This window comes from Neolamprologus multifasciatus, chromosome 9 (genome assembly GCF_963576455.1).
Source record: "Neolamprologus multifasciatus chromosome 9, fNeoMul1.2, whole genome shotgun sequence".
NCBI lineage: Eukaryota > Metazoa > Chordata > Actinopteri > Cichliformes > Cichlidae > Neolamprologus > Neolamprologus multifasciatus.
Genome location: NC_140447.1, coordinates 12,394,870 through 12,420,589, shown reverse-complemented (window position 1 = coordinate 12,420,589; position 25,720 = coordinate 12,394,870). Strand labels below are relative to the sequence as shown.

At 40.3% G+C, this 25,720-nt stretch overlaps 1 protein-coding gene across 4 annotated transcripts; it reads left to right on the top strand.

Annotated features, from left to right (window-relative positions):
• The first annotated feature begins 2,020 nt into the window (after positions 1-2,020).
• On the top strand, positions 2,021-9,173 carry LOC146511188 (B-cell receptor CD22-like). Of its 4 annotated transcripts, XM_085172974.1 has the most exons (8): positions 2,021-2,177; positions 2,608-2,991; positions 3,331-3,636; positions 3,747-4,007; positions 4,108-4,195; positions 4,332-4,371; positions 4,524-4,751; positions 5,302-9,173. In XM_085172974.1, exons 1-8 carry the CDS (start codon positions 2,096-2,098, stop codon positions 5,353-5,355), a joined length of 1,443 nt encoding a protein of 480 aa, XP_085029100.1. In that variant the 5' UTR covers positions 2,021-2,095; the 3' UTR covers positions 5,356-9,173. The 4 variants fall into 4 exon arrangements, with proteins under 4 accessions (XP_085029100.1, XP_085029099.1, XP_085029098.1 ...); XM_085172973.1 differs by having other exon boundaries at positions 2,022-2,177; positions 4,540-9,172; XM_085172972.1 differs by having other exon boundaries at positions 2,022-2,177; positions 4,545-9,171.
• The last annotated feature ends 16,547 nt before the right edge of the window (positions 9,174-25,720 follow it).

The following is a 25,720-nucleotide window of genomic DNA, read 5'->3' as shown; positions in this document are numbered from 1 at the left end:
AGTACCTCGGGCTGTGGGTGGACAACAAACTGGACTGGTCATGTAACATGACAGGAACAAGGAGGACAGGAACAACTGAGCTGTAGTGCTTTTTTACACTGTGCAATATTTGCAGTATTTTTTTTTCTTATATTCGACTGTGCAATATAGTCACTCAAATCTGCAATCCTATTTATACATATTATATATTCTGTATTTATATATATATATGTATATGTGTATATTTATGCTTATATCCTTACTCTCATTCCCCTTATTGTGTCTGTAACATGCAACTTCTGTCGATGCTGTGCTACTGGAAACTGAATTTACCGGAGGAACCCACCCGAGGGATTAATAAATTTTCATCTATCTATCTATCTGATCGTCTGTCTGTCAAAAGTAATAAAACAAGTTTTAAAAAGATACTTTGATTTGATTCAATTTTAGATGATGGATTATGCAGAAAAGGTAGAATTGGGCTAAAAGGTCTACTGCTTTATTATGTACTCAGTTGTGTATCATGTTTTTAAAAAGCAACTAAGTAATAAAGTAACTTGAAAATATTCAGTGAAGTAACAAGATTACTTTCTTGGAGAAGTAATTAGTCAATATTTACTATTTTCAAGTAACTTGACCAGCACTGTTCCTCAGTTAAGTTGCAATAGCCTAGGTTGCTAAATGTTTCTTCTCACATTTTCCCTCACTATGTGCTTATACACCACTCTGCCTTTAATTATGAGTCATTAAGTTCTGGCTTACTTCCACAGTGTCTTTATCCTGTCATCACCCCAAATGGTCACAGCAGATGGCTGCCTCTCCCTGAGCTGGAGGTTTCTTCCTGTTAAAAGAGAGTTTTTCCTTCCCACTGTCAAAGTTTAATTGTTAGGTCTTTTCCTTACAGAATAAAGCATCTTGAGGCGAGTGTTATTGTGATTTGGCACTATATAAATTGAACTTAACGGGAAGTGAAAAAGGAGTGGACAAGACGTGCTCAGTGGCTCCTGCCAAGTCTATCAGCCACCTAAGTCTCCTACCAATCATCCACCCAGATGCTCTCTGAGGTCTGGGTGGATGAATGTGATGAGGACTAACTCTAAGCTTTATCAAAACAGAGGCCTAATCTTACAACACACTGCTTAGTTAAAGCACATCAGCTCCTTGGTGGCAAATTGCAATATAACAGCAGACTAGTGGATCAGAAGGTTCAAATTAGTTAATAATCTCTAGTGATTTAAGATACATTAGCTAATGGTTTTAACACTATTTGGGGAACAAATAAAAATAAGCAGATTTTAGATATCAACCTGGGTCAACACACCTGAATCAAATGATTAGTTCCGGCCTCTGGAGAACTTCAAGACATGTTGAGGAGGTCATTTGGCCATTTAAATCAGCTGTGTTGGATCAAGGACACATCTTAAACCTGCAGTACACTGGCCCTTGAGGCCTGGAGTTGGACACCCCTGTATTAGGCGATTGATGACCCCCGTGTGTGAGAGCACTGTAACATCATGATATCAACAACACTGGACGTTCTATCCTGTACTGACGTCAGTAGACAAGTTAGGAAAATATAACATTTGATGACAATGTTAGTAAATAATACTAAGATGCTCTGTGATTACTACTATAAATATAATTATTTTTAAGGGTCCTCAAATTAAATTTCCTCTAGCACCACCAAAATGGTTTAAACTCACTTATAGTTGTGATTAAAACTTTCAGGTTTAAGGAAATTATAATTTTCCTCAATTACTTGTGTTTTCATAGCTCCACAAGATCTGTGCAGCTACTTGCCTGCTGTATGATACTCTGAGTTATAAAATCTGTAAAAGTCTGCAAGCTTGGAATAACTCAAGTTAGTGAAAAGTATTTGCGTGTGTGGGTTATTTTGACAGGTAATTTTAAACTTTAAAACTCTAACGCCTGACTTCCTCTATCACAGGATATTAGCAAACTGATTGTACTTCCGCAGAATATTTCTCAACACCTATAGCAAATACGATCAAGCAAACTGACATTGCACTTTCTTAAACAGTATGTCCTCTTCTGTGCTTCCTGATTCTAACAACAGTTAGGCAATGTGTTCCCCTGTAATTCTGGTTAAGAAATTATGTTCACTGTAAAAACCTCTCCTGAGCTGTGTGTGAACATGGTGATAGTCGGAATGTTACTGATGGTCCTCTTTGTTTCAGGTGAGCTGTTTGTTGACTATAAAGGCATTATTGGATTCATTTAAATCATTAACAGCTTTAAGGAACAAAATTAAAAGGCTGATGGAGATAACGCTTTGTTTGTCATACTGTTCATAGTCTGACTGGTAATTGAAATACTTTTTGTTGCCAACAAGTCAAAGACATGTTGTTCATGTTATGTTACAATAGATTGTATTTCAAGCAACAACTATGTAATTTATTAATCAAAAATGGCAGATGGTGAAAATGTGACTGTCACTTCTGGATTATCTATTATAAATTTAATTTTACATTAAAAATTATTTAATTTTAGGAATACTTTGATTAAAGTTTATATCTTAAGTTATGGAGGACAACTTAAAATAAATCAAGTTAATGATTGTAATAAAATTAATTCATTAATAGGTTAGTTGTGACACTGTATTTACAGGTGCTTTGGCTGATTGTCCTGGTGAAGCAGCACTCTTCATAAATGCATCAAAGAAGCTGGAAGCACTGAGTGGATCTTGTTTGCAAATCCCATGTAGCTTCAGACCCAAAGACGAACAGATATTTATCAGCACAGGAAAAACCTTTGGAGTGTGGATTAAAAATCCATCCCAATTTAACGAAAATTCAAACAATGTGATCTACAACAGTAGTAGAGCAGTTAACATCTATCCAATGAGTATTACTGGGAACCTGAGTCAGAGAGACTGCACCACTCTGTTTTCTAATTTAACCACCACATACACAGACACATACTTCTTCAGAGTAGAGAGAGAACCATTCAAGGCAACAGCTTCTTGTGATCCTCTTCAAATAACAGTCAGAGGTAAAGAAATTTTGAGTTTTTTAATAGAATTATATTTTTACTCTATTGGGTTTATTTGACTTGCCTTCAGTTAAGTATCATCAGCATTTGTTGAAGAAATATTACATTTCAGTCATAATGATTGTCCCACAATACAGTTTAATATTGGTCGAATATTTTATTATTAACCTAAAAAAAATACTTAAATAAATAAATAAATACTCAATAAATCATGACTTTATTAAATTAATGAAGTTATATGTAAATTTAAGATAAGATGAGTGGTTTAGAGATTTTAAACACTGGTATAAACTGCAGTGTGCTCTGTAGTGTTAATATGTCTGTGATGTATAACCACAGATTCTCCTTGGAGGCCCAATATTACAATCCCAGGTGATCTGAAGGAGAAGAAGTCTGTCACTATAACCTGCTCAGCTCTCACTCCCTGTCCACACTCCCCTCCTCAACTCACCTGGAATCTCACACAAGACTCTCACAACAAAATAGAGGAAAACACAGATGGAAGCTTTACAACTAAAATCCAGCTGAACATCACTCTGTCAGACACACATGATGGAAAGAAGATCAGCTGCTCTGCAAGATATCCTGTGAACCAAGGAAACAACACCAAGACAGCAGAGACAGAAGAAACTCTCAGTGTTTCATGTAAGACAATCAGAGTTTGTTGTTGGATCCTGTCATCATATCATTTGATTCATTGGGAAGTCTGCTGTTTAGAATGAATAATGGTGATTTCTGTCAATCTTTTTCTCCAGATGCTCCCAAAAACACCTCAGCATCCATCAGTCCATCAGGTTTGGTGTCAGCAGGCAGCTGGGTGAACCTGACCTGCTCCAGCAGAGCCAAACCTCCAGTCAGCAGCTTCACCTGGTTCAAGAAGAGCAGAGATGGAGCTGTGAAAGTATCTGAAGGAGAGATTTACAGCTTCAATGTAACAGATGGAGGAGTTTATTACTGTGTGGCCACTAATGATCTGGGTAATCAGACATCAGCAGAGATTAACGTGACTTTTGGAGGTAAACGCCATTGATGTGTTACATGCTCCTGTTTCTTTTTATCCATTCAAACTCCAAACTTTAAAAACAACTTCAGGTAGTAACCTTTGTATTTCTTTAGGAGACACAATGTGGCTACTTCCTGGAGTAATTATTGGGATCATTGTACTCTTACTCTTAATTCTCCTCTGCTTGATCATCTTTGTTTGGTAATTATCACACATCATAGCAGAAAAACATAATTAACTACTCTCACAGATAATTTAGCTACACATTAAAGCTTAACTTTATCCACATATATTTAACATACACAGAGTTAATTTTACTGCCTCTTGTGTCTTCCAGGTCATTAAAGTCAAAGCAACAAACTCAACAACAGATTCTGGTAAGGAAATTACAAAAAAACAAAAACAAAAAAGGTTACCTGACTGTTTTGGCGATTACAGCAGTAACTTCATCAGAGCAGTCTATTTATTTAATAAAACATGAATAAGAATGAACCTAATTCACCGAGCTTTCTGTTTTTTAACTCTATAGATTCAAATAAATGAAGAGCAGAAGGTTGATGAACCCGCAAGTAAAAAGGAAGAAGAGGAAGAAAACATCCATTATGGAGAGATCAGCTTCTCTGCACTGGCATATGAAGCACCATCTAACTCAGTGCAGGACAGTGGACAGCAGCAGGATACGGTGTACGCACAGATCAAAAAGCGAGAAAAGAGCTTAAAACAAAGGGCTCACGGCCAAGAGGAACTCTACGCTGAGGTGAAGAAAAAATGAGAACTGTTGTGAAATAATTTTACATTATCATAGAAATACACACATGGTGCCTGTAAATGTGGCATTTTCACTGCCTACAGTTCAGTGAAGTAAAACACCTAAAATCCCATTCCACGGCTTTTTTATGTCCTATTTTCCATGCTAACTGTGTTCATGGTAAATGTGACTAAATGAGTAAGTGAGAAATTGCAGCACTCCAACAAGGAACTAGTTTTACACAACAACAGATGCTGTTCTGCAAAACTAAAACTTAAAACTTCAACATACTGTCGCTTTTTTTTAAAGTATATTTTAAGTTGTTGCTAATGTTCCTAAAGTATTTGCATGCGGCTACGCTGTGTGAGCTGTTGTTTGATTTTGTCAGTTGCATTTTTGAAGTTCTGCTTCCAAATTGTTTTTGTGGCACGCCCCACTGAATCTAAACAGAATTAAAACTGTAAACTTTGAATCTGTACTGCCATCGTTCTGTTTTGTCTCACTAAATAAGCCATACGCAGAGCATTGATCAGGCTCTAACTATTAAGGTATTTTTTAGAAGTGTTATGCTGCATCACTCCAGATACACATCAGTCCAAGTTCCAACATCTGAGTTCCCAGATGTCTAAAATGCAGCACTGGAACCACAAACCAGTATTCCCATTCATGCTGGTGGGCATTTTCTTTTGGCTGCTCCAGAGTAACTTTAACACTGCCGATCTGCATCGGGTAATCTAAATGTTCTCCTGGAGAGTTGGAAAGGCAAAGAGGAAATGGAAATGCACGCAATAGGAGTGTCTTTCTCTGCCCTTTCCATGTATAGTTATCAGTTTTCACTGCCAGGGTAGTTACAGCATAATGCAGAAATGTTCAGTGCAAAACCTTTTGTTCCCCACTACCTGAACATGGCATTCAAATTAAAATTCCACTAAGCTGCTGTGAATTAAAGAGGCATTTAGCAGCCTCACCCTCTTAGAGAGCAAAGTCAAAAACCTTTTTAAACTCTACAACAAAGTGGTTTTGGTAATCATTGGATTTGTGCTCAGGCAATGCTCGGGTCAGTTTCAGTGCAGAAGTGCATTTCAGTGTTTGTGTAGCACTGTTCAGCTGGTCTGGACATCAGTGCTCAACTAACAACCTGTGACTCTGCTAGTACTTCACAACACTGATGTGTAACAGCTGTATGTACAGCTAATGTTTGGGCAGATTACTCTGTCATAATCCCAGTAAATATGAACCCAAATGCACAACTCAGACAACAGAAACAATTTAACAGTTTATTTTTGGAAAACTAAGAATTTACAGAGTCTGGGCTTCTGAACTGTCGAGAGAACAGGAAACCAGAAACAGAAAAACTCAATGTGAATCTATGTGAAAAATAGTTAAAGGTTAGACTATTTTTATCTGTTCGCCACCGGTCCATTCATCCATTCCAAAAAGGGTTTTGTTTGGGGTTTTTTTGTATATTGCAATGTTTTGGTTTAATCAATAAAAATGACTATCCATTATGTTCAATTGTTGGTGAATTCATCTTATTTAAGTATTTAACATATTTTATAATATGGTCCAGTGTTGTCTTTGTTAGTATAACATAAATATAATGTAATTTACATGGCATGTATGGACTTTGGCTCTGACTGCTGAAAACGGGAAGTGCTCAGTAATGTTATCTTTACCACTTTCTTAAAAATGTCTTTTTAGCCATTAAAACTGGATAGTCCCCCGATACCGAGGACCGATACCACGGTCTGAGACCTGTCTATGTTTGAGCGTCATGTAAGGGGTTAATCACAGGCGCTGAGTGCCCGCCCCCAGGCCCCGGCTGCAGCTCAGAGCTGAGAGAAGGGCAGGCGAGACAAGTCAGCTTTGTGGAACTATTTCAAAGTGAACGAAGACGCGAAAACAAAGGCGGACTGCAAATTGTGCTCAGCGAAATTGTCCAGAGGAGGCTCAAAAGGTAGCGCATTTAACACAAGCAATTTAATCAAGCACCCAAAGAGTTTACCCACACTTATTTACCCATGCTTATTAGCACAGAGGAGCATAGCTGATGCTATAGCAGTGGGAAGGAAAATAGTTGGGCATTTTAAACATTCCGCCTTAGCCTACTCCCGCCTCGAGGACATTCAGGGACAGCTCAACCAGCCAATAAAGAGACTGCAGCAGGACGTACAGACGCGCTGGAACAGCACGTATTACATGATCCAGTCCCTCATTGAGCAAAAGCGAGTGCTGGGCGTGTCCGAGCACGACCGCCCTTACTATCTCACCGCTCACCAATGGGCTCTTATGCAGACGACTGTTGCCATCCTCGCCCCCTTTGAGGAACTAACTAAAAAAGTGAGCAGCTACGACGCACTAGCCTCTGATGTCATCCCAGCTGTGACTGTGCTAGTGAGACTTCTAAACGGAGAAACAGACGAACAAATTTAAAATTAAATTTTGTTTTTTTTATAATTATTTATTCTGTAATATGTTGCATACAACATGCTTTTCATTTTAAATAGATGTTCTTAATTCCAAACTAGTCCCTTGTTTGTTTGTTTTTTGTTAAATTATAGGACTAAAGCTGTTACCTGCAAATTTAAATCATGTTTTTATTAAGTATTCGGTATCGGTATCGGCGAGTAATGAAATGCAAGTATTCGTACTCGTTTCCAAAAAAGTGGTATCGGTGCATCCCTAATCCTAATGAATTACTAAACAGATGTTGTATATTTTTGTATTTGTTTTTGCAGCAAATGTCTTTAAGAAAGCAAAGGATTACACAATATCAGGCACCATGAAACATTTCAACAAATGCTGTGATGTAATGCAGTGAGACTGAATTTGAGTGCTCTGAATTTGATTAGAGTGTTCGTGTATGTTTATGAAAGGCTGACTAAATCACTCAGAGATCATTTTATGGCTTAAATGGGACCGCCTAAAAATGCTAATTTAAAAAATGAGCATTACTTTCTTTTTTTCTTCACTTCTTTAGGCAGTATGGTTTCATGAGAGTTGTTCCCTGCCTGAAGGGTTTTGGTGAAAAGTCATTAAACAGCCAGCAGATGCAGCAGTGTGCTTTTCTGTGTGGTAGATGTTGCAAAAATACTTGTACAGCAGTTGAAGAGCGATGAGAGCGAACAGGACTTTTCCATCACATGTTATGCTGCTCCACATGACTGTGAATGATTCTCTATGCCAGGGCTGTCGAACTCCAGGCCTCGAGGGCCGGTGTCCTGCAGGTTTTAGATCTCACCCTGGGTCAACACACCTGAATCAAATAGTTAGTTCATTAGCAGGCATCTGGAGAACTTCAAGACATGTTGAGGAGGTAATTTAGCCATTTGAATCAGCTGTGTTGGATCAAGGACACATCAAAAACCTGCAGGACACCGGCCCTCGAGGCCTGGAGTTTGACACCTGTGCTCTATGCTATTCTATGCTATCTATGCTATCCTCCTTTCAAAAATAAGATAACTTAATTTGAGCTGTAGCATTCAAGTTAGCTCCTTAAATATTGTTATTGGATTTATCGAGTTAAGTACTGCATTTCATCCATCCCTCTCTTTGTATATGTGCGCAATTATGTGGTTGTGGTTGTGTGGAACGTTTCTGCACCTCTTTGTGTGACGCATCAAGCTGATTTGTATCTGTGTTAATTTTAATTTTGCAGTTAATGATACAGAAGTAATGTTTATGGAAGAGGCACACTACTCCTGTAGTGAAAATAAAATAGGAAACAGGAAACATTTTTGAAGAATGAAATTGTTAAAATCAGGAAAATGTACTTAAAGTATTAAAAGCAAGAATTACAATAATACTGCTGTCGTTGATGAAACAATGAGACATTTCTCTGTTTAGATGTTTTAATGTCAAAGCAAACAGACAGTGATGCTTTTGGTTTTCTGTGTTTCTTTATTCAGTCAGTCTGCTTTTTATATTCCCATCATGCACTCTGCTGTCATTTTACTTGCTGCCACTCCCACCTATCTTTCTCTAGATTCACCTCACCTGTCCCTCCACTTACATAGTAACCTGTTTATTATTGTAGGGTATACCTTACAATGTAAGGTGCCTTGAGGTGACTGTAGTTGTTATTTTTCACTGTATAAATAAAATTTATTTTTTCCACTTTCCTCATTCCCTCATTAGGTATATAGTATTTTTAGCAGCTTATTTCCTCATTTCCTGTCTTCTGCATTATTGTTGTGCCTCAGCTTTCCAGTATTTTGCTTTATGAGTTAATGTTGCCATGCTCATGAACTTCTTCTTTGTTTGTCTGTATCAAATTTTTGTTTTGTTGTATTTTCCCTAATTAAAAACTTTTTACTTTTTATATCCCTCTCCTGAGTCGTGCTCTCCTATCACAAACCCGCAATGAGAACATTGAAACGTTGAAAAGTTTTCACTTTCCTGTGAATAAGGAAGTTAGCTCAGTCTCATCAGGGTGCAAATTAATTATTTTTAAAGTAGTACTGTCAGCGTTAATCTCATTAACTTGATGTTAACGCTATAACTGCATTAATTAGGACTTAGGACTCTTAAAACTGGAGAAGGGGGGGTAGGTAAGACGGAAGTGACGGGTAAGGTAAGCGACCCATGTTGTAGGTGACGTCAGACGCCGGAGATTTGGCGGGAAAAAAAAGCAAATGGTAGCGTAGAGTTTAACAAAGTTTCCTTAAGCTTCAGTACTGCCAAATAAACTAACCAACTGTCATATAACTAACAACATCTGTCTTATCATCTCTAACACCCTGGAGGACAACGGGGAGAGTTTAGACGCTCTCCAAGAATACATCGACCGCTGCTTCCAAGATTTAGTAATGAAGAAGGCCCAGAGTGCATGTTCCCCGGCCAAAACCGAGACGCCGTCATCGAAGAGATGTCGCCCGGCAGACTCCCCCGGCACAACATCGCCTGCCGGCAAAGACATCGCAGATATCCTGGAGTCAATCGACAAGCGATTGTCCAGTTTCGATGCGAGGCTGTCCCTGGTGGAGATTTTACACCGGGAATTTAAATCTCTGAGAGAATCCCTGGAATTCAGCCAGCAGCAGGTGGAAACGCTTGCCGCTGAAAATGCCACGCTACGGGAGTCGGTCAAATCTCTCGCCGATAACGTGACCCAGCTAAACACTGAAAATAAAAAAATAAAAGAGTCCGTTATCGATCTACAAGCCCGTAGCATGAGAGACAATCTTGTTTTTTCTGGTATTCCAGAATCTACCGGAGAGGACGCGGAGGCAACGGTGAAAAGCTTCATTAAAATCCACCTGAAGCTGCCGGAGGACACCGTAAAGAACATCGCTTTCGATAGAGTGCATCGCTTGGGGGGCGTGAGGTCGCGGACCGGGAGACCACGTCCTATTGTGGCCAAATTTAGTCAATTTAAACAGAAGGAACAGGTGAAGAGTCGCGGCAGGGAACTGAAAGGAACGGACTTCAGCGTGAACGACCAGTTCCCCAAAGAGATCCTGGAACGACGCAAGGTCCTGTTCCCAGTCCGACGTAGCTTCATGCAGAAAGGCTCCCGCGCTGTCATCGCCGTGGACCGGCTCTACGTGGACGGACAGCTCTACCGCGACCCCGGCACCACACCGTGGTTATATTGACTGCACTCCAGATAAGAACCCGCTACACCCTTTTCTTATTCATTCACACTTTCTCCTTTAACATGGGTTTAACCTAGTAATATCAGTATGATGTCATAGCAGATATAACACCGTCACCCTCCGTCATTACTTTAATTGGAATGTTTCCGTTTCTTTTCTTTTTTTTGTTGTCGCTCACAGTTTATGTGGTTTCTTTCTTTCTCTTGTCTTTCACTGCTGTGATCACCTACTTCCCCACTCACCTACAAACAACACCTTCTATTTCTCCATATATTCGCACCACGATCACGCAAACACACACGCTCAACGGCAGCACATTTACAACAGCCTCACAGCAAGCACAGACTTACAGGACACATACGCAAGCCACGCTTGTTCATATTAGTGAATAGTCACACACATAGTCAGACTTATGGAGCCTATCACCACACTTTTTTCTCTTTCTATTTACAAACAAGTGATGTTTCCACATTTTCTCCACCCGTCTAAACGAAACACCCAGCTTACATCATTAGACATACACACACAATTATGGGCATGCTGAGGTTTGTCACATGGAATGTAAATGGGGCTGGCACCAGAGGAAAGAGGTTAAAGATATTTAACCAGCTTAAAAAACTACAGGCAGATGTTGTTTTATTACAAGAAACTCACAGACCTGTTACAGGTTTAAACGAACTTAAAACACCTGAGTTTCCTAATGTGTTTGCAGCTTGTTATAATTCTAGACAAAGAGGAGTAGCAATTTTAATACATAAAAATGTTAATTTTACAGTACTCGATACAGTTATAGATCCAGAGGGTAGATTTCTAATTATTAAACTATCAATATTGAACAAAAAACTATGTATTGTAAGTATATATGGTCCAAATGTTGATGAACCCTCATTCTTCCACGGATTTTTTAGTGCACTCTCTGAACACCTTGATTGCACACTCATTCTTGGAGGCGACCTCAACCTTGGACTAAATGAAGAAATGGATAGGCTCAACACAACAGGAACTCAGCGCAATTGGCAATCCACAAATATAATCAAACAGTATATGAGCGACTATGGCCTTTGCGATGCATGGCGCTCCCTTCACCCCAACAGTAAGGAATATACTTTCTTCTCACATGTTCATCACTCCTACTCTCGTCTGGATTATTTTTTGGTCAGCAGCTCACTGCTGAGTGACATTTCAGACACTGAGATTCACCCTATAGCTGTCAGCGATCATGCTCCTGTATCTTTAACACTAATACACAAGAATAATACTACGCCAAGTAAAAACTGGAGATTTAACACATCACTACTTAAAGATGAAGACTTTATTAAATATTTTAAAAAGGAATGGACTTCATATTTAGACTTTAATGACACTCCCGGAATATCTGCTTCTGTTCTATGGGAAGCAGGAAAAGCTGTGATGAGAGGTAAAATAATTTCTTTCTCACCACACAAAAAGAAAGAAGAAAACAAAAATATTCAGGAATTAGAAAAAACCATCAAATCCTTAGAAGAAGCCTACGCGTTCCACCAAGATCAAGAAATAATGAACAAAATATGCAAAACAAAACTAGAATTAAATGAAATTATTAATAGAAAAACACAATTCCTTGTACAAAGACTTCGCTTGCAGAATTTTGAACACAGTAAAAAACCAGGTCGATTTCTAGCAAACCAGTTAAAAATAAATAAAGAAAAAACAACTATATGTGCTACTAAAGATTTATCAGGGAACACAATATATGACCCTGGAAGAATAAACAAGATTTTTAGGGATTTCTATGAAACTTTATATTCACCACAAATAAACCCGTCTAAAAATGAAATTGATTTGTTTCTTGACAACGTAACTCTTCCAAAATTACTAGACAGTCAAGCAATGGCACTGGATTCACCACTGACGCCAGGTGAACTCCAGGAAGCCCTGATAAGTATGCCCATTAATAAAGCTCCAGGTCCAGACGGCTTTCCTGCAGAATTCTACAAAGAATTCTGGACAATTTTGGCACCAGTATTCCATGGCATGTTGCAGGAAATCAAGAAAAATGGCAGACTACCACCAAATATGAATTCTGCTAACATTAGTCTCCTGCTAAAACCAGGAAAAGACCCTTTATTTCCCTCAAGTTATCGTCCAATATCCCTTATAAATGTAGACCTTAAAATAATCTGCAAAGCTCTCTCAAAGAGATTAGAGAAAATAACCCCCCTCTTAATTCATCCTGACCAAACTGGTTTCATAAAAGGTCGGCACTCCTCAACAAACACTCGTAGATTACTTAATTTAATAGACTACTCATACAATAAAAACATTGAAACCATAATATTATCTCTAGATGCAGAAAAAGCATTTGACAGAGTTAACTGGAAATTTTTATTTGCAACTTTACACAAATTTGGTTTTGGAAACTCTTTCATAAATTGGATAAGAATATTATACAATTCCCCAACAGCTCGTATCAGAACAAATGACCAGACATCCTCCAGCTTTTGTCTCCTGAGGGGCACCAGACAGGGATGCCCACTCTCCCCTTCACTTTTTGCAATTTTTATCGAACCTCTAGCAGCAGCACTTAGACAGGCTACAACAATTAAGGGCATAAAATGTAATAACGTAGAACATAAAATCAGTCTCTATGCGGATGATGTGTTGCTTTTTCTGCAAAACTCACAAATCAACCTCTCTGAGGTAATTACTCTAATAAACTGGTTTTCAAGAGTTTCAGATTATTCAATTAACTGGCCAAAATCTACAGTTCTTCCCATTAACTGCTCCTTCCATAATTCATCTTCTGCCCCACTACAATCTGGAAATATTAAATATTTAGGTATTAATGTTTCTCCTAAGCTTTCAGACTTAATTAAATTAAACCACATCCCACTTCTAAAGAAAGTAGAAGGCGATCTGACTAGATGGAAATCTCTACCCATATCACTCATGGGAAGGGTCGCCACTATAAAAATGATGATCTTGCCAAAAATAAATTACTTATTTTTAATGATCCCTAACAAACCATCACAAGATTGGTTCAGATCTCTGGATTCACATATTTCTAAATTCCTTTGGAAAGATAAACCCCCGCGCATGAGCTTAAAAATGCTACAAAGAACCAAGGATAGAGGAGGATTAGATCTGCCTAATTTTCACCAATACTTCTTAGCCAACAGGCTTCAGTTCATCTCAGAATGGTTAAAATGTACCCTCTTAGATGAGCCCTGGCTAGATGTTGAACAGGCACTATGCAATGATCTAGAGATTTCAGACCTACCATTTATTAGCTCAAACATCAAAAGACATGAATGCTTTAAAAGCATCAACATCAGCTTTTCTCTGACAGCATGGTGGGAGATTCTAAAAATAACGGAGTCTTCATTAATCCCATGCAAACGTACACCTATCTGGAATAACCCTGACATATTACAAAACAAAAATATGATTAATTTCCCAGAATGGAGTTGTAAAGGAATTAAATACTTAGAACATATATTAGAGGGAACAGAATTTATTCCATTTGACAGACTAGTTACACAATATGGGATCAACAAGAAAAGATTTTTAGAATATCAACAAATTAAATCCATAGTAAAAAAGAAATTTAACCTCAGTCAAGTTGAATTACAAACACCACCAAGTGTGGTTCAATTTCTTACTCTTAAATCCCCCAAACTATTATCTAAAATATACAGAACACTTTCTAAAATAGATGAATCAATATCCCTTCCTATTGCAAAATGGGAAGCAGATTTATCAGTCAGCTTAGACCAAAACGTCTGGTCTCAGATTTGCTTAAAAACCTTTAAATTGATTAAAAATCCCAATCTGCAATTAATACAATACAAAATACTGCATAGAGTGCACTATACAGGTCATCGAATGTTTAAGATGGGCTTTACATCCGCCAACAACTGCTCACACTGTCAAGGCAATACACCAGACAGTTACATCCACGCTCTTTGGTTCTGTCCACCAGTGCAGAAGTTCTGGCACGAGATATGTGAGGACTTATCAAAGTGTCTGAAATGTAAAATTCCAACCTCCCCTTTAGTATGCTTGTTGGGAAATTTGGATGATGTCACTACAGAAATTAATACAGTCCACATGGTTTTTATTGCCCTATGCATCGCCAAGAAAACGGTCCTCATGAACTGGAAAAATAAAAATAATCTTAATTCTAGCCAATATAGAAACTATCTAATAGATCACATTAGTCTCGATATAGCCTCTGCCACCACATTAGATCAATCCCTCTGGGCTCCTTTGATCGGCTCCACCACCTAGCGGGGGTGGGGGGTCGTGGTTTGGTCCCGCCTTGGCTATTGTGGTTGATGTGGAGGTTGGGATGGGCTTAGGGCACCTGGAGGACTCCTAGAGACGTTATCCCTGGAGGGCTTAACCCGGGGGTTGTGTTCATAACCTGGTTAGTGGCTCTGGTCGCTCTCAGAGGTTGTTCTCCTCGTGGCCGCGTGCAGCGGGGCTGGAGGATGGTCTGTGCTGGCGGACGTAGGTTACTGGCCTGGTGGCCTGGCTGCCCCTGAGTGGATCCGGGGCGGGCGTGGGGGTTTGGGGTTCGGGGGTGCTTCGCCTCCGTGCTGGGGCTCTGGCTGGGCCTTGGGGGCTTCGGTCCTCGTCGGTGTGTCGCCGAGGTTGTGGGCGGGTGGGTGCACGGGGGCTCAGCCCTGGCGCAGGGGGCCTCTTGTGCATCGGCCTAACCGGGGGGCTCTTGAACTGGCAGGGAGGTTGTTCCATCTTTGCAGGAGTCTACTCTGCAGGTGGGGGAGAGACATAGGAGAGGTGGAGAATAAACTTAACCTGGGTGTCTGTGTCTTGTGTAGTCTGGGAGATGATTGAATGTTGGGGTGGGTACAGTTTCCTCTGCGGTGGGGTGGGGTGGGCTGCCCCGGGTCCTGTGGGGCTTGGCGGTGCTGCTGCCGTAGGCCCCAGTCTGGATGGGCCTGGGCTCCCTTGCCTTGGTGGATACCAGAGGACGGGGGTGCATATTGGGGTCAGCGGGGGAGCTGGCCCTAGGGAGGGACACCCTCCCCTCCCTTCTTTTCCTCCCCATCCCCGGCTGCCTCCCTCTTCCCGCTCCACCACACCCACCCACACAGGTAGGGCTTTGGGGTGCGGGTGTGTCACCAGGGTGCAGGGGAGACATTCCCCCCCCCTCTGTCCTCTTCTGGCCACCTGTGCCTCAATTTTATCTCACAACTTAGACATCCACATTACTTACACTCTCATAACATACACACACATATATATATATATAGGGCCTTGAGGGTGGGCACGTTAACGGCGTCCAGTAGACGGTCTGTGTATTCAAACCTACCTCTGGCGCCGGTGCCCACCTCTCAATTTTAAATCCATGTAGACATTGAGGGTTCTCGGGAGGGGCCGTGCTAACACCTGCTGCTCTCTGGCAGCAGCACCATGCTCTCCCTTGTTTTAAATACACTTTAGAGCAACACGCAGCAACACTACACTTGAGCGGGAGGAGGGAGGTATGGGGTCTTAACACACCCCCGTTCTCTGCTAGCCATCGGGGCGGGGGGGCTGGGAAGAGATGCTGGCTGTCCGATTGGCCTCCCTGCTGCTGCGGAGCCTGGGGCGGTCTGCTTGCCTCCACCCCGGAGGGAAGGGTAACATCTCTTGGGTCTGGGTGCCGTTTCCATCTCTGGGGGTGAGGATACCTGGACCCGGGGTATAGAGTATGTTTGGGGAGTATGATTGTGTGTACATGTCCATTTACGTTTATTCCTACGTTGGGTGAGTGCTGAGTGTTTGTATATGTGTGCATGAGGGTGGGAATGCATGTCTGTGTCTGTGTGTGCCTGTTTGTCTGTGTCTATATGTCAGGTCGGGTCTTAGACTCCACCTCTCTGGAAACTCCAAGGCCCTCCAAAGTGTGGAGGCCTATCTCCCCTCACCACACTCCCTGCCGGTGACTGATGCCCTCGGGGGTCGGTGCATTGTTGGTTCTTGGTGTCCAGGGCTGGGCGCTCAGGTCATGTGCCAGCTCACTCCCCGTGGCTACTTGGCGGGGCCTGGCGCCTGCTGCTCGGTCAGGCCTCTTCCGGGGCGCGGGGGGCCCTCGGGCCTCCGGCCTCTGTGCCTGCGGCTCGGTTCACTCTGGCACAGCTGGCTGCCGGCGGAGCCGGTGGGCACGCCGGTGCAGCCCCCTCTAGCTTCTGCCCGGTGGCTACTGGGTGACCCCTCATCTGGGGATCCTCAGCCCTTCCCATGAAGGTGGCACGGATGCCCCTCCGGTGGTCCTCCTTGGGCTCTTGCACTCTGGGGCCTCTGGATGTCTGGGGCCTGGATCTCCTCCATGCCTGCTTGATGCCCTGGGGGACAGGGCTATGGCTCTCTACATCCTCTAGCAGACCATTACATGGGGAAACCATTTGAATACAAGCGCGCCGATCCACACAGGTGTGCACATGGGTGTTCACTGTTCGTAGACTTAAATCACACCTTTCTTGGCTGCTACTTCAAAGCACATTGTGCGCTGTCTGTCCTGCGTGCTGCACAACAACATTCAATATTTAGTATTTACTGCTGTTTACACTTAGCTAGATTAATGCGATGGTGTTGTGTATAGTATGTTGCATTGTTTTGTTTTTTTGCTTGTTTTCTATTCTTTTTCTCTCAACAGGTGATCCCGGAGATATTTTTTCTTCCCCCCTTTCTCACTGTCCCTCTCCCCTTCTGTTTTTCTTTTCCTTCCTCTTTCTTTCTCCCTTTCCTATCCCTCACTCATGTCTGTCCCGTCTGTAACAACTGAAAATAAAATAAATAATAAAAACAAAGGTCGATCAAATGGACCAATACGGCAATGCCATGATGATCCATTTGGCAAAATAAATCCATTGGGTATCCTTGTTGGTCTTCAGACAACAATTCTGACGGCTAAAGAACCAAATGGGACAGGCGAAAAAATAAAAAATAAAAATAAAAAATAACTGCATTAATGCAAGTTAATCAGTTAATCTGTCATTTAAACCAAATAAACACAACCCCAAATGTGACTGCTGTAGCTATTGTAAGAGGTGATAATACACAGAATGGCAGACCACATGACTGGGTAATTTTATTACAGGAATTTGTTTGTCTGAGAAGCTTCCTGTTGACGAGCTTCCTCAATGTGTTTAAATGTTTCTGCTTTTATTTAATCTGTCCTTTATCATAAATCCATTTAAATATCAGCCAAAATCTGACACTTAGTGTAAATGTACTCCTTTGCGAGCCAAACTAGGGCTTACAAAGAACCAGTCTTGACATGTTGCACATCTATGTTTTAATTCTTAAGTAGTAATCGTCGAGGTGAACTTCACTAGAACTGGACAAAAAAGCCCAAAAAAACAAATTGGCACCCCAGGAAATGTTATCTCATATATGAAAACACAGACATGTATGTTAACTTTTCATATTATTATTTTTTAAATAAACTCAGAGCTCTCTGATGTGAACCGAAGCAGTTGCGATGATAATTCAAGCTCTCTTATGGCTCAGCTCACTGAAAAGAGCTCACTCTTTTGCTTCCCAAACAACTCTTCACATTGTTTTTTTTTTCAATTCATTTAAAAAGAATTAGTAGTGACAAAATATGCATTATATCAAAGATGTATTATTTACGTGGGTTACTTTACTGAACATCTAACAAAAAAAATGCACATCCCAACTTTCCAAAATTTTCCAAAAATTCCAGTGTCTTTGAAGAATTTCTTAATTTTTTTTTAAGAAACTCAGATTTTAAAAAAATGATACTGTTTAGTTATGGTGAACAGTAACCACCTACCTCAACTTTAATATTTTTTTTCTTAGCCATTTATTCTGAAAAGAAATAATCATGTTACAAGGACAGATATGGACAGTCTCGATACGATGCACAATGCAGAGTACATGAATGAGAAATCACAGTAGGAATTTCTCCTCTCTATACTTACACTCAATGAGCTCCTCCCTAACGAATGCCAAGTTATCTTCTCCATACTGTTTATATGTGCGTGTAATTTCATCGCAAAATCCAACATCGGTGTACTCATGTGCATAAGATGCAAAACAATTAATTCTGAAAAAATGCAAACCAAGAGTTGTTTGTTGACAGTATAGATAGTTTTTTTTAACCTCTTACCACCCACCGGTTCCCTGGTGACAGGCTAGCCACGTCAGATGCCGGTCATTTAAGTGACCAATAATTTTTTGGAATTTAAATTGTCACTTTGTTCAGCACAGCCCAGAGTAAAATTAAAAATAAAACATAGTAGAACTAATTTTGTTAGACACAAGAACAACTCGAGCATCTTTTTGGGAGCCGAACCAGCGCAAAGTTGTGCGGCAGATCCCGGCGTGGAAGCTGAGGGTCCAGCCAGAAAAGACCGGTTGATGCCTGGATGTGCATTGGAGCCGCACCACCCCCACAGCGCAGACTTTGCTACCCGCACAGAACGTTTCAGGTGCTGCTTATGCAAAAGAGAATTGCAACAATACAGCGTGTTTCTCTGCTCCAAGACGCCTGCAATCCTTCCACACGGTAAGCATGTCTGTTATAGCCTGCACTTCATAAATGTCTGTTTGATTATTCAAACCTGGTTTTAAAACGTGACTCATTTGTTGTCCAAAAACATTTCCTCTTGATATGGAAAGTTACTGATTTAAAAATATATGTATATTTTAGTTAAGTTTTTAGCAGGATGTCAAATATATGATAGACTCTTGAGCATATTTATATAGCAAAATCCACAATGGTATAACCATGCTAAATAAAAGATGCCCAAGTGCGCACACTAATGCAAGCCTTTGAACTGTATCCATAATTTGTGAATCTACTGATTTGTTTTTAATGTGACACCTTTTTTTTTCCACAAACTGCAGATAATGAAATTATTATTATCCTCTTTATTTTAGAAAATGTCCTTAAACTATGGTTGTTTGTACTTACTGAGTTCCCTAGCTACTTCTTTACTATGTCAATAAACTATTTGAACAAGAAAGGTATCGTAGATTTACAGACACATCTTAATTGATATCTAAATTGTCCATGTGAATGCGGTAGCGAATGTGAGTGTGAATGGTTGTCTGTCTGTGTGTGTTAGCCCTGCGACAGACTGGCGACCTGTCCAGGGTGTACCCCGCCTTTCGCCCTATGACAGCTGCGATAGGCTCCAGCGTCCTCCACGACCCTGAAAAAGGATAAGCGGAAGTAAATGGATGGATCTTAATTGAAGCAAAGGCAAAAAATTTTGAATGACTTTTATGTGACTGTTCCTCTAAATTAAAGCAGAGATGGAAAATCCAAAAGCTCCTGCAATCCTTTGTTTTAATCCGCTCTCCCTCTCTCTGTTGGTGTTTCTCTGTGTGTGTGTGTGTGTGTTTGTGCATGCTCGCAGATGGGAGGTCACAACAGGAGCTTCCTGAGTTGACATTTATAAACTATAAAGTCAGTTTGGACCGAGGTCTTCCCGAGCTGTTGGTAAACATAAAAGTACATTCACTCTTAATAAAATTACATTAATAGGGAACAAAAAAAAGAGGAAAGGAGGATAAAGTGTCACTTCAACAAAGCTGCTGGGAGACAGAAGTGTTGACACATTTTTAACAAAAGGCTTAAAACACAAAACTCTAATATCAGTTACAACTGGTAAGATGATGAGTTTTACTTCTCACTGTCCACATTATGGTATGCTACTTTTGCTCTGTGGGACTGTAAAAATTTTTGGTATTGATGGTATAAACCAGACTTTCACAGTCTACATCTTTACTGTTTTTTCTTCTTTTGTTCACTCCTAGGCTGATAAAAAAAAAAAACCCAAAGACATCCGCTAACCAAAAACACAGAATTCACTAACTAAATAACTATTAGCTGCTTTTTTCCCTAGACAGTCGGTCAGCTGACTGAGAGAAACACCTGATGTCATCCACTCGTGTCATCATGAACGCTGAAGGAGATGTGCTCCATAGTCACACTTATATTTGTATTTCCTTAACTTACATCCTATGTTCTATTTAAATCCGGCTTACCTTTATGATTTGATGAGAAATTGGTTAAACCATTGCTCAACTTATGTCTGGATGACAGCAGATAATTCTGATGAAAAGGAAACTGATCCCCTAACTAATATTAAGCACTTTGCAGCTGAGTGGAAGGCTAATAAAAATAAGACCATGCGGTGTAAAGTGTAACTACGTGTGCAGCTGGTTATTCCATTGTGGACATCTGAAAGACTCATTGTGTAACTCAGGGTGTAAGCAGCAAGTCCTATATAGTAGACTGACATAAGACAGTAATATGCAGTGGTTAGTGCTTTTTTAACCAAGATTCCTGGGCTCAAATCCAATGCCTTACCTTCTGTGTGGATTTTAGATGTATTCCTCATACTTATATGGTTTTCTTTTAACCAGAAACCTTGAAAATATCCTTTTTGGTCCAAATTTTTAGGATGGGTCAAATGCCCAGTCTCTATATGGAAACAAAAGGATAATTTCAATGTTATCTTAAATGTGTATAAATGGGATCTTTTGATGTCCAATAAAAGTAATAAACAAAAAATGTAAATCTGTTTTTTTTTTTACTTTGTAGACTCATTTACCCACTCCAGTGAAAGCAAAAACCAAACAAAAACGAGAATGATAATGGAAAATATCCTTTTGTTTCCATATGGAGACTCTGCATTTGACCCATCCTAAATATTTGGACCAGTCCCCAGCTAGCATTAGGAACCAACCAGTCTTGTCAGGTCCCAGTTTAAAGTTGCCTCCTCCAAGCTCCAACCAATGGCCAGCTGCCACCTAACACTTACTTAACAGAAAACATAGGAAAAACTGACAGAAGCAGGCTAACTACCATGATCAATTTGTCTCTACGCAGCCATATGTGCTTTGACCGGAGATTCTGATGTATCCCTGATCCGGTGTACTACCCAGAACAGTGATGCAACAATGCCTCAGGAATGTCTTACTCTGACGTATCCGCATCAAAACAAACATCCCCTCTTCAGAGTTTTAATGGGTTTTTGGGTGTTTTAGTGATGCAAGCAGTCAAATGTGTCTGTATATAGTGCAGCCCAGGTCTAGATTTTTTTCTTTTCTTCTGTGCCTCAGGTGTCATCACAAATCTGCCTTGTATTCATTTATTCTACATAGTTAAGATGCACACAGATGCTACTTCATCAGTCTGAGAGGAGAGGCCTCGTCATGTGCCTGGCACGCTTCTGGTCATGCTTCGCTGCTCACTTCTGGTCAGGTGACAGGTAGGAAAGTCCCAAGGTCAAAGGTCAAAGGCATCAATCAAACTCAAAGTGACACATGTTATATACCTATATCTATCCAGCCAAATCTCTCCAGAGTACCTGGGTTCTACCCCACCCAAAAGGTCCCCTGCAGGCATGCTAGTCACATGTCTGAACCGCCTCAACTGGCTTCTTTTGATGTCGTGAAAAAATGGCTCTACACTGAGCCCCTCTTGAATGACCACACGCTAGTGGGGTGGCTGTAGCTCAGGTGGTAGAGCAGGTCATCTACTGATCGGAAGGTTGGTGGTTCGATCCCTGGCTTCCCCAGTCTGCATGCCAAATATCCTTGGGCAAGATACTAACCCCAAATTGCTCTCCGATGCATCCATCGGAGTATGAATGTGTGTGTGAATGTTACTTAGAAAGCACTTAGAAAGATGTGCTTGTGCGAATGGGTGTGAATGGGTGAATGTACAAGTTGTGTACAGCGCTTTGAGTGCTCAGAAAGAGTAGAAAAGCGCTATATAAGAACCAGTCCATTTACCATTACCATTTACGCTTTGCCCTATCTGTAAGGGAGAAGCCAGCTTCCAGAGCTGTCAGTTAATTTCTAGGAATCTGTCACTACCCAAAGGGCACAGTGTGTCCTGCAGAAACAATCAAAATGTAAGATATTGTCTCAAGATGGGAACAAGAAAAAAATGTTCTTCAGTCCCAGATAAAAAAGGACAAATTCTCTCTGGACTTCCAGGTGGTAAAAGCTAAAGCATTGAGCTCAACAGACTTCTCCTTCTCTGTTCAGATTGTTTTTTACTATAGTACCTGTACCCGAGCAATCTGTTCTCCTACTTTAAAATGTCTAACAAAAGTTTAAAGGGTTAGATGATAGATCATCGATGTTTTATTTTCTTGTATGACATAAATGAAGAGCAGATTACTGAAGAACTGCCAAGTAAAGGAGAAGCAGAGGAAGAAAACTATGAAGAGATGAGCTGATCTGTGCTGGGATTTGACTCTGCCACAGGACAGAGGAGGATAGAAGAAGATGGTACACATGGGTAAAGGCTACGAGGAACTCTACACTGAGGTGAAGAAAAAAAAAACTGTTGTGAAATAACATTATATTAACAGAGAGTGTTAATTAAGAAATTCATTCACTGCTCAATAAATTTAAACAAACTACATCCATCTGCTTTTTATGTTAAGCTTTCTGTCTTCACTTCATCCAACTGTTTTCTATGGAGGACCACAAATTAAAGGTTTTACAGTATGTGGAGATTCAATTTTGCAGTTCTGTTTCTGTGGAAACCAGTTCCTTATTTGAGTGCTTTAACTTCTGTTTACTCATTTTTATTATGACCACAATAAATTATCTGAAAACTATGGAGGACCACAAGAGCCACGCGCATCGAAATAAAGAATTCTGTGCATAAATAATGAATTGTAGAATATATTCTGCATTTGTAAATTCATTTTTGAATTCCAATTTAATAAACTGATTTTTAAAATGCTTTTAAAAACTGCATTTCAAAAAACATTTTTGAATTCCAATTTAATAAACTGCATTTCAAATTCCTTTTTCCAATTGCTCTTTAATAAACTTGGACAGACACAGGCTGTCTGCCTGGATTTTTCTAGCTCATAGCTTCGCCCTGCTACGAAGCGTGTGTGCTTGTACAAAGGCCGTTCAACCTCTGGATTTACACTCGGCTCGACACGGATATGTGAAGAATGAAGGGACCTGCAGCGAAACGGAGAGCTCAACCTCTGACTGAGTGCCTGTTTTCGCAGTCTGACCACCTGTTGAAGGTAACGTGCTAACGTGGCTAACGCTAGCATTACCGCACTTAGCCCCGTTATTTTAAGGTCATCTTAGCTTATGAAAGTTTTACGTCGCAGCTGTACGAGCTAGCTACGTGTTTTGTAAGCTGCTGTGCTCTTCACTGCAAGCAGCTCAGACTATTAGAACCAGCACTGAGGCCTGTTACATTTATACAGTGTTAGAGCAATGGCTGCAACCTACAGCCAGATATACTCCAAAATCATGTCCAAAACTCGAAAACGGAAAGATCGCGTTAAGTTACAAAGAGCAGAAGGTGGGAACACTCACCACTGTTGTGTCATAAAAAAATCTAATGATCAGTTTTGACGTTTAAAGAGTTTAGATCGATCAGTTGTTTACATCACTCAACACAAGCAGAACTGCATTACAAAATCAGAAGATACGTCATCCACATTCAGAAGCACATCTCTGTATAGTGACAGTTATTATGATTTAAACAGGCAAATGTTCAGCATTCAAACTACAGATGAAGAATAGTCAACCAGATGTTTCCCCCATTATGTCGATATCAGTCAGTCAAGTACACACCCACACAGCATGTTAACAAACTGTGAAAAAAAGCCACACAAAAAATGAATGATTGCTGGTAAGGGTTTCTAAACATTAGTATTTACAAATGGTATGTTGTGACTTACCTTCAAAATTACAGTGGTCCCTCGCTATAACGCTGTTCACCTTTCACTTCGCTGTTTCGCAGATTTTTTAGTGCAAGTTTGCATGCTTTTTTTTTTTATTTACATCACATTGTGTCCTGCGTCCTGATCGGCTGCAGACGATCTCCTCCCTGACATCTCTCCTGTACAGTACAGAATCGCTGCATTGATCGCTGGCAGTGTGACTCTGAAGTGCAGTACTGTATGTCGACGAAATGTTTTGCACCGTCAAAAAATAGAATTGGCTACTTGATTTCACCTATCGCTGGTTATTTTTAGAACATAACACCTGCGATAAACGAGGGACCGCTGTTTACAGATACTGAGAAATATAAAATTTGAATCCCTTTCCTCTTTTGCTCTGAGGCGCGGGGGAAAAAATCGAGTCGATGAACATCATTTACAGATATATTGGGTAAATGCCCAAGACATCTATTGAAATGTAAATCGCCGCTTGATTCATTCATTTGCTTAACTTGTTTTGGACCCTACACAAGGCGCAAATAGGACACCGGAAACAAAGCTCCTCACAGGAGTTTCCACACCGGAAGTAGCATATGCTAACGTGCACATAGTCTATTTGAATCCGGTCTTTAAGTGATAAGGTGACGAATCCTACTTACGGGCCTAAAGTAGTCTGTGTTTAATATGGCTTTTGTGTTGTTAACATGTTTAATGTTTTGCATTTTCTTCTATTTAATCTCAAAAAGCTCCTAAAAACAGTCAGTGATCACTGCTGACCTCCCTCGGCTTTTATTACCGCTAATAATTTAAGATCAGTTTTTAAAACTTTACGATGTAACTACAGCCCAGCCCATGCAGCAGTATATGAATGACTAACCTCGTATTGTGGATGGATTCTCTCAGTTGTTCTCCTGACTGAAGTTTGGTCCGTTTACAGCATCCTGCCATGCGATTACATTTGTTCCTGACCACCGAGAACCCTCACGTTAACTTTTATCGAGTGGAAAAAAGTTAGCTTGTTTATATTATGCTAACATAGCTGTGTCGCTAGCGGTCACGTAGCACATCATTATATACCAGCTAGCCAAACTTCAGTAACCCTACAAACGTCACTGCTGTTTAGTTTTCTGTCTTCATTTGTGTTGGAAGTGATAATAGAGCTGTACGTTTTAATTTGTTTCCAAAACCCCGCAGTCAGGACATGCTATATTGTATTTAGATAGAAGCTAGCGAGCTAACTTCCTGCTAACTTCTAACTCCGTTAAATGTCATAAATTCCATTTTCATGGATGCCTGGATGTTAAACTCAATTGTCACACCATTTTATTAAAGATGAAAGACTTTAGACAGTTTTTCAACTCTCAGTAATGCCACAGTGATCGTTTGATATATGGACCTGCAGCGGAGTTTAGGCCCAGACACGGTTAGTGACATCAGACTTAAAAGCTGCACGATTTTTAAAATGAAGTTGTTAATCCAACAGCTAATCCAGCAGCTAATCCAGAAGTTAATCCCTGAGCGAACAGGAAAGGGAAATGGATTTTGAAATGCAGTTTATTAAAGTGCAATTGGAAAAAGGATTTTGAAATGTAGTTTATTAAAGTGCAGTTGGAAAAAGGATTTTGAAATGCAGTTTATTAAATTGGAATTCAAAAATGTTTTTTGAAATACAGTTTTTAAAAGCATTTTAAAAATCAGTTTA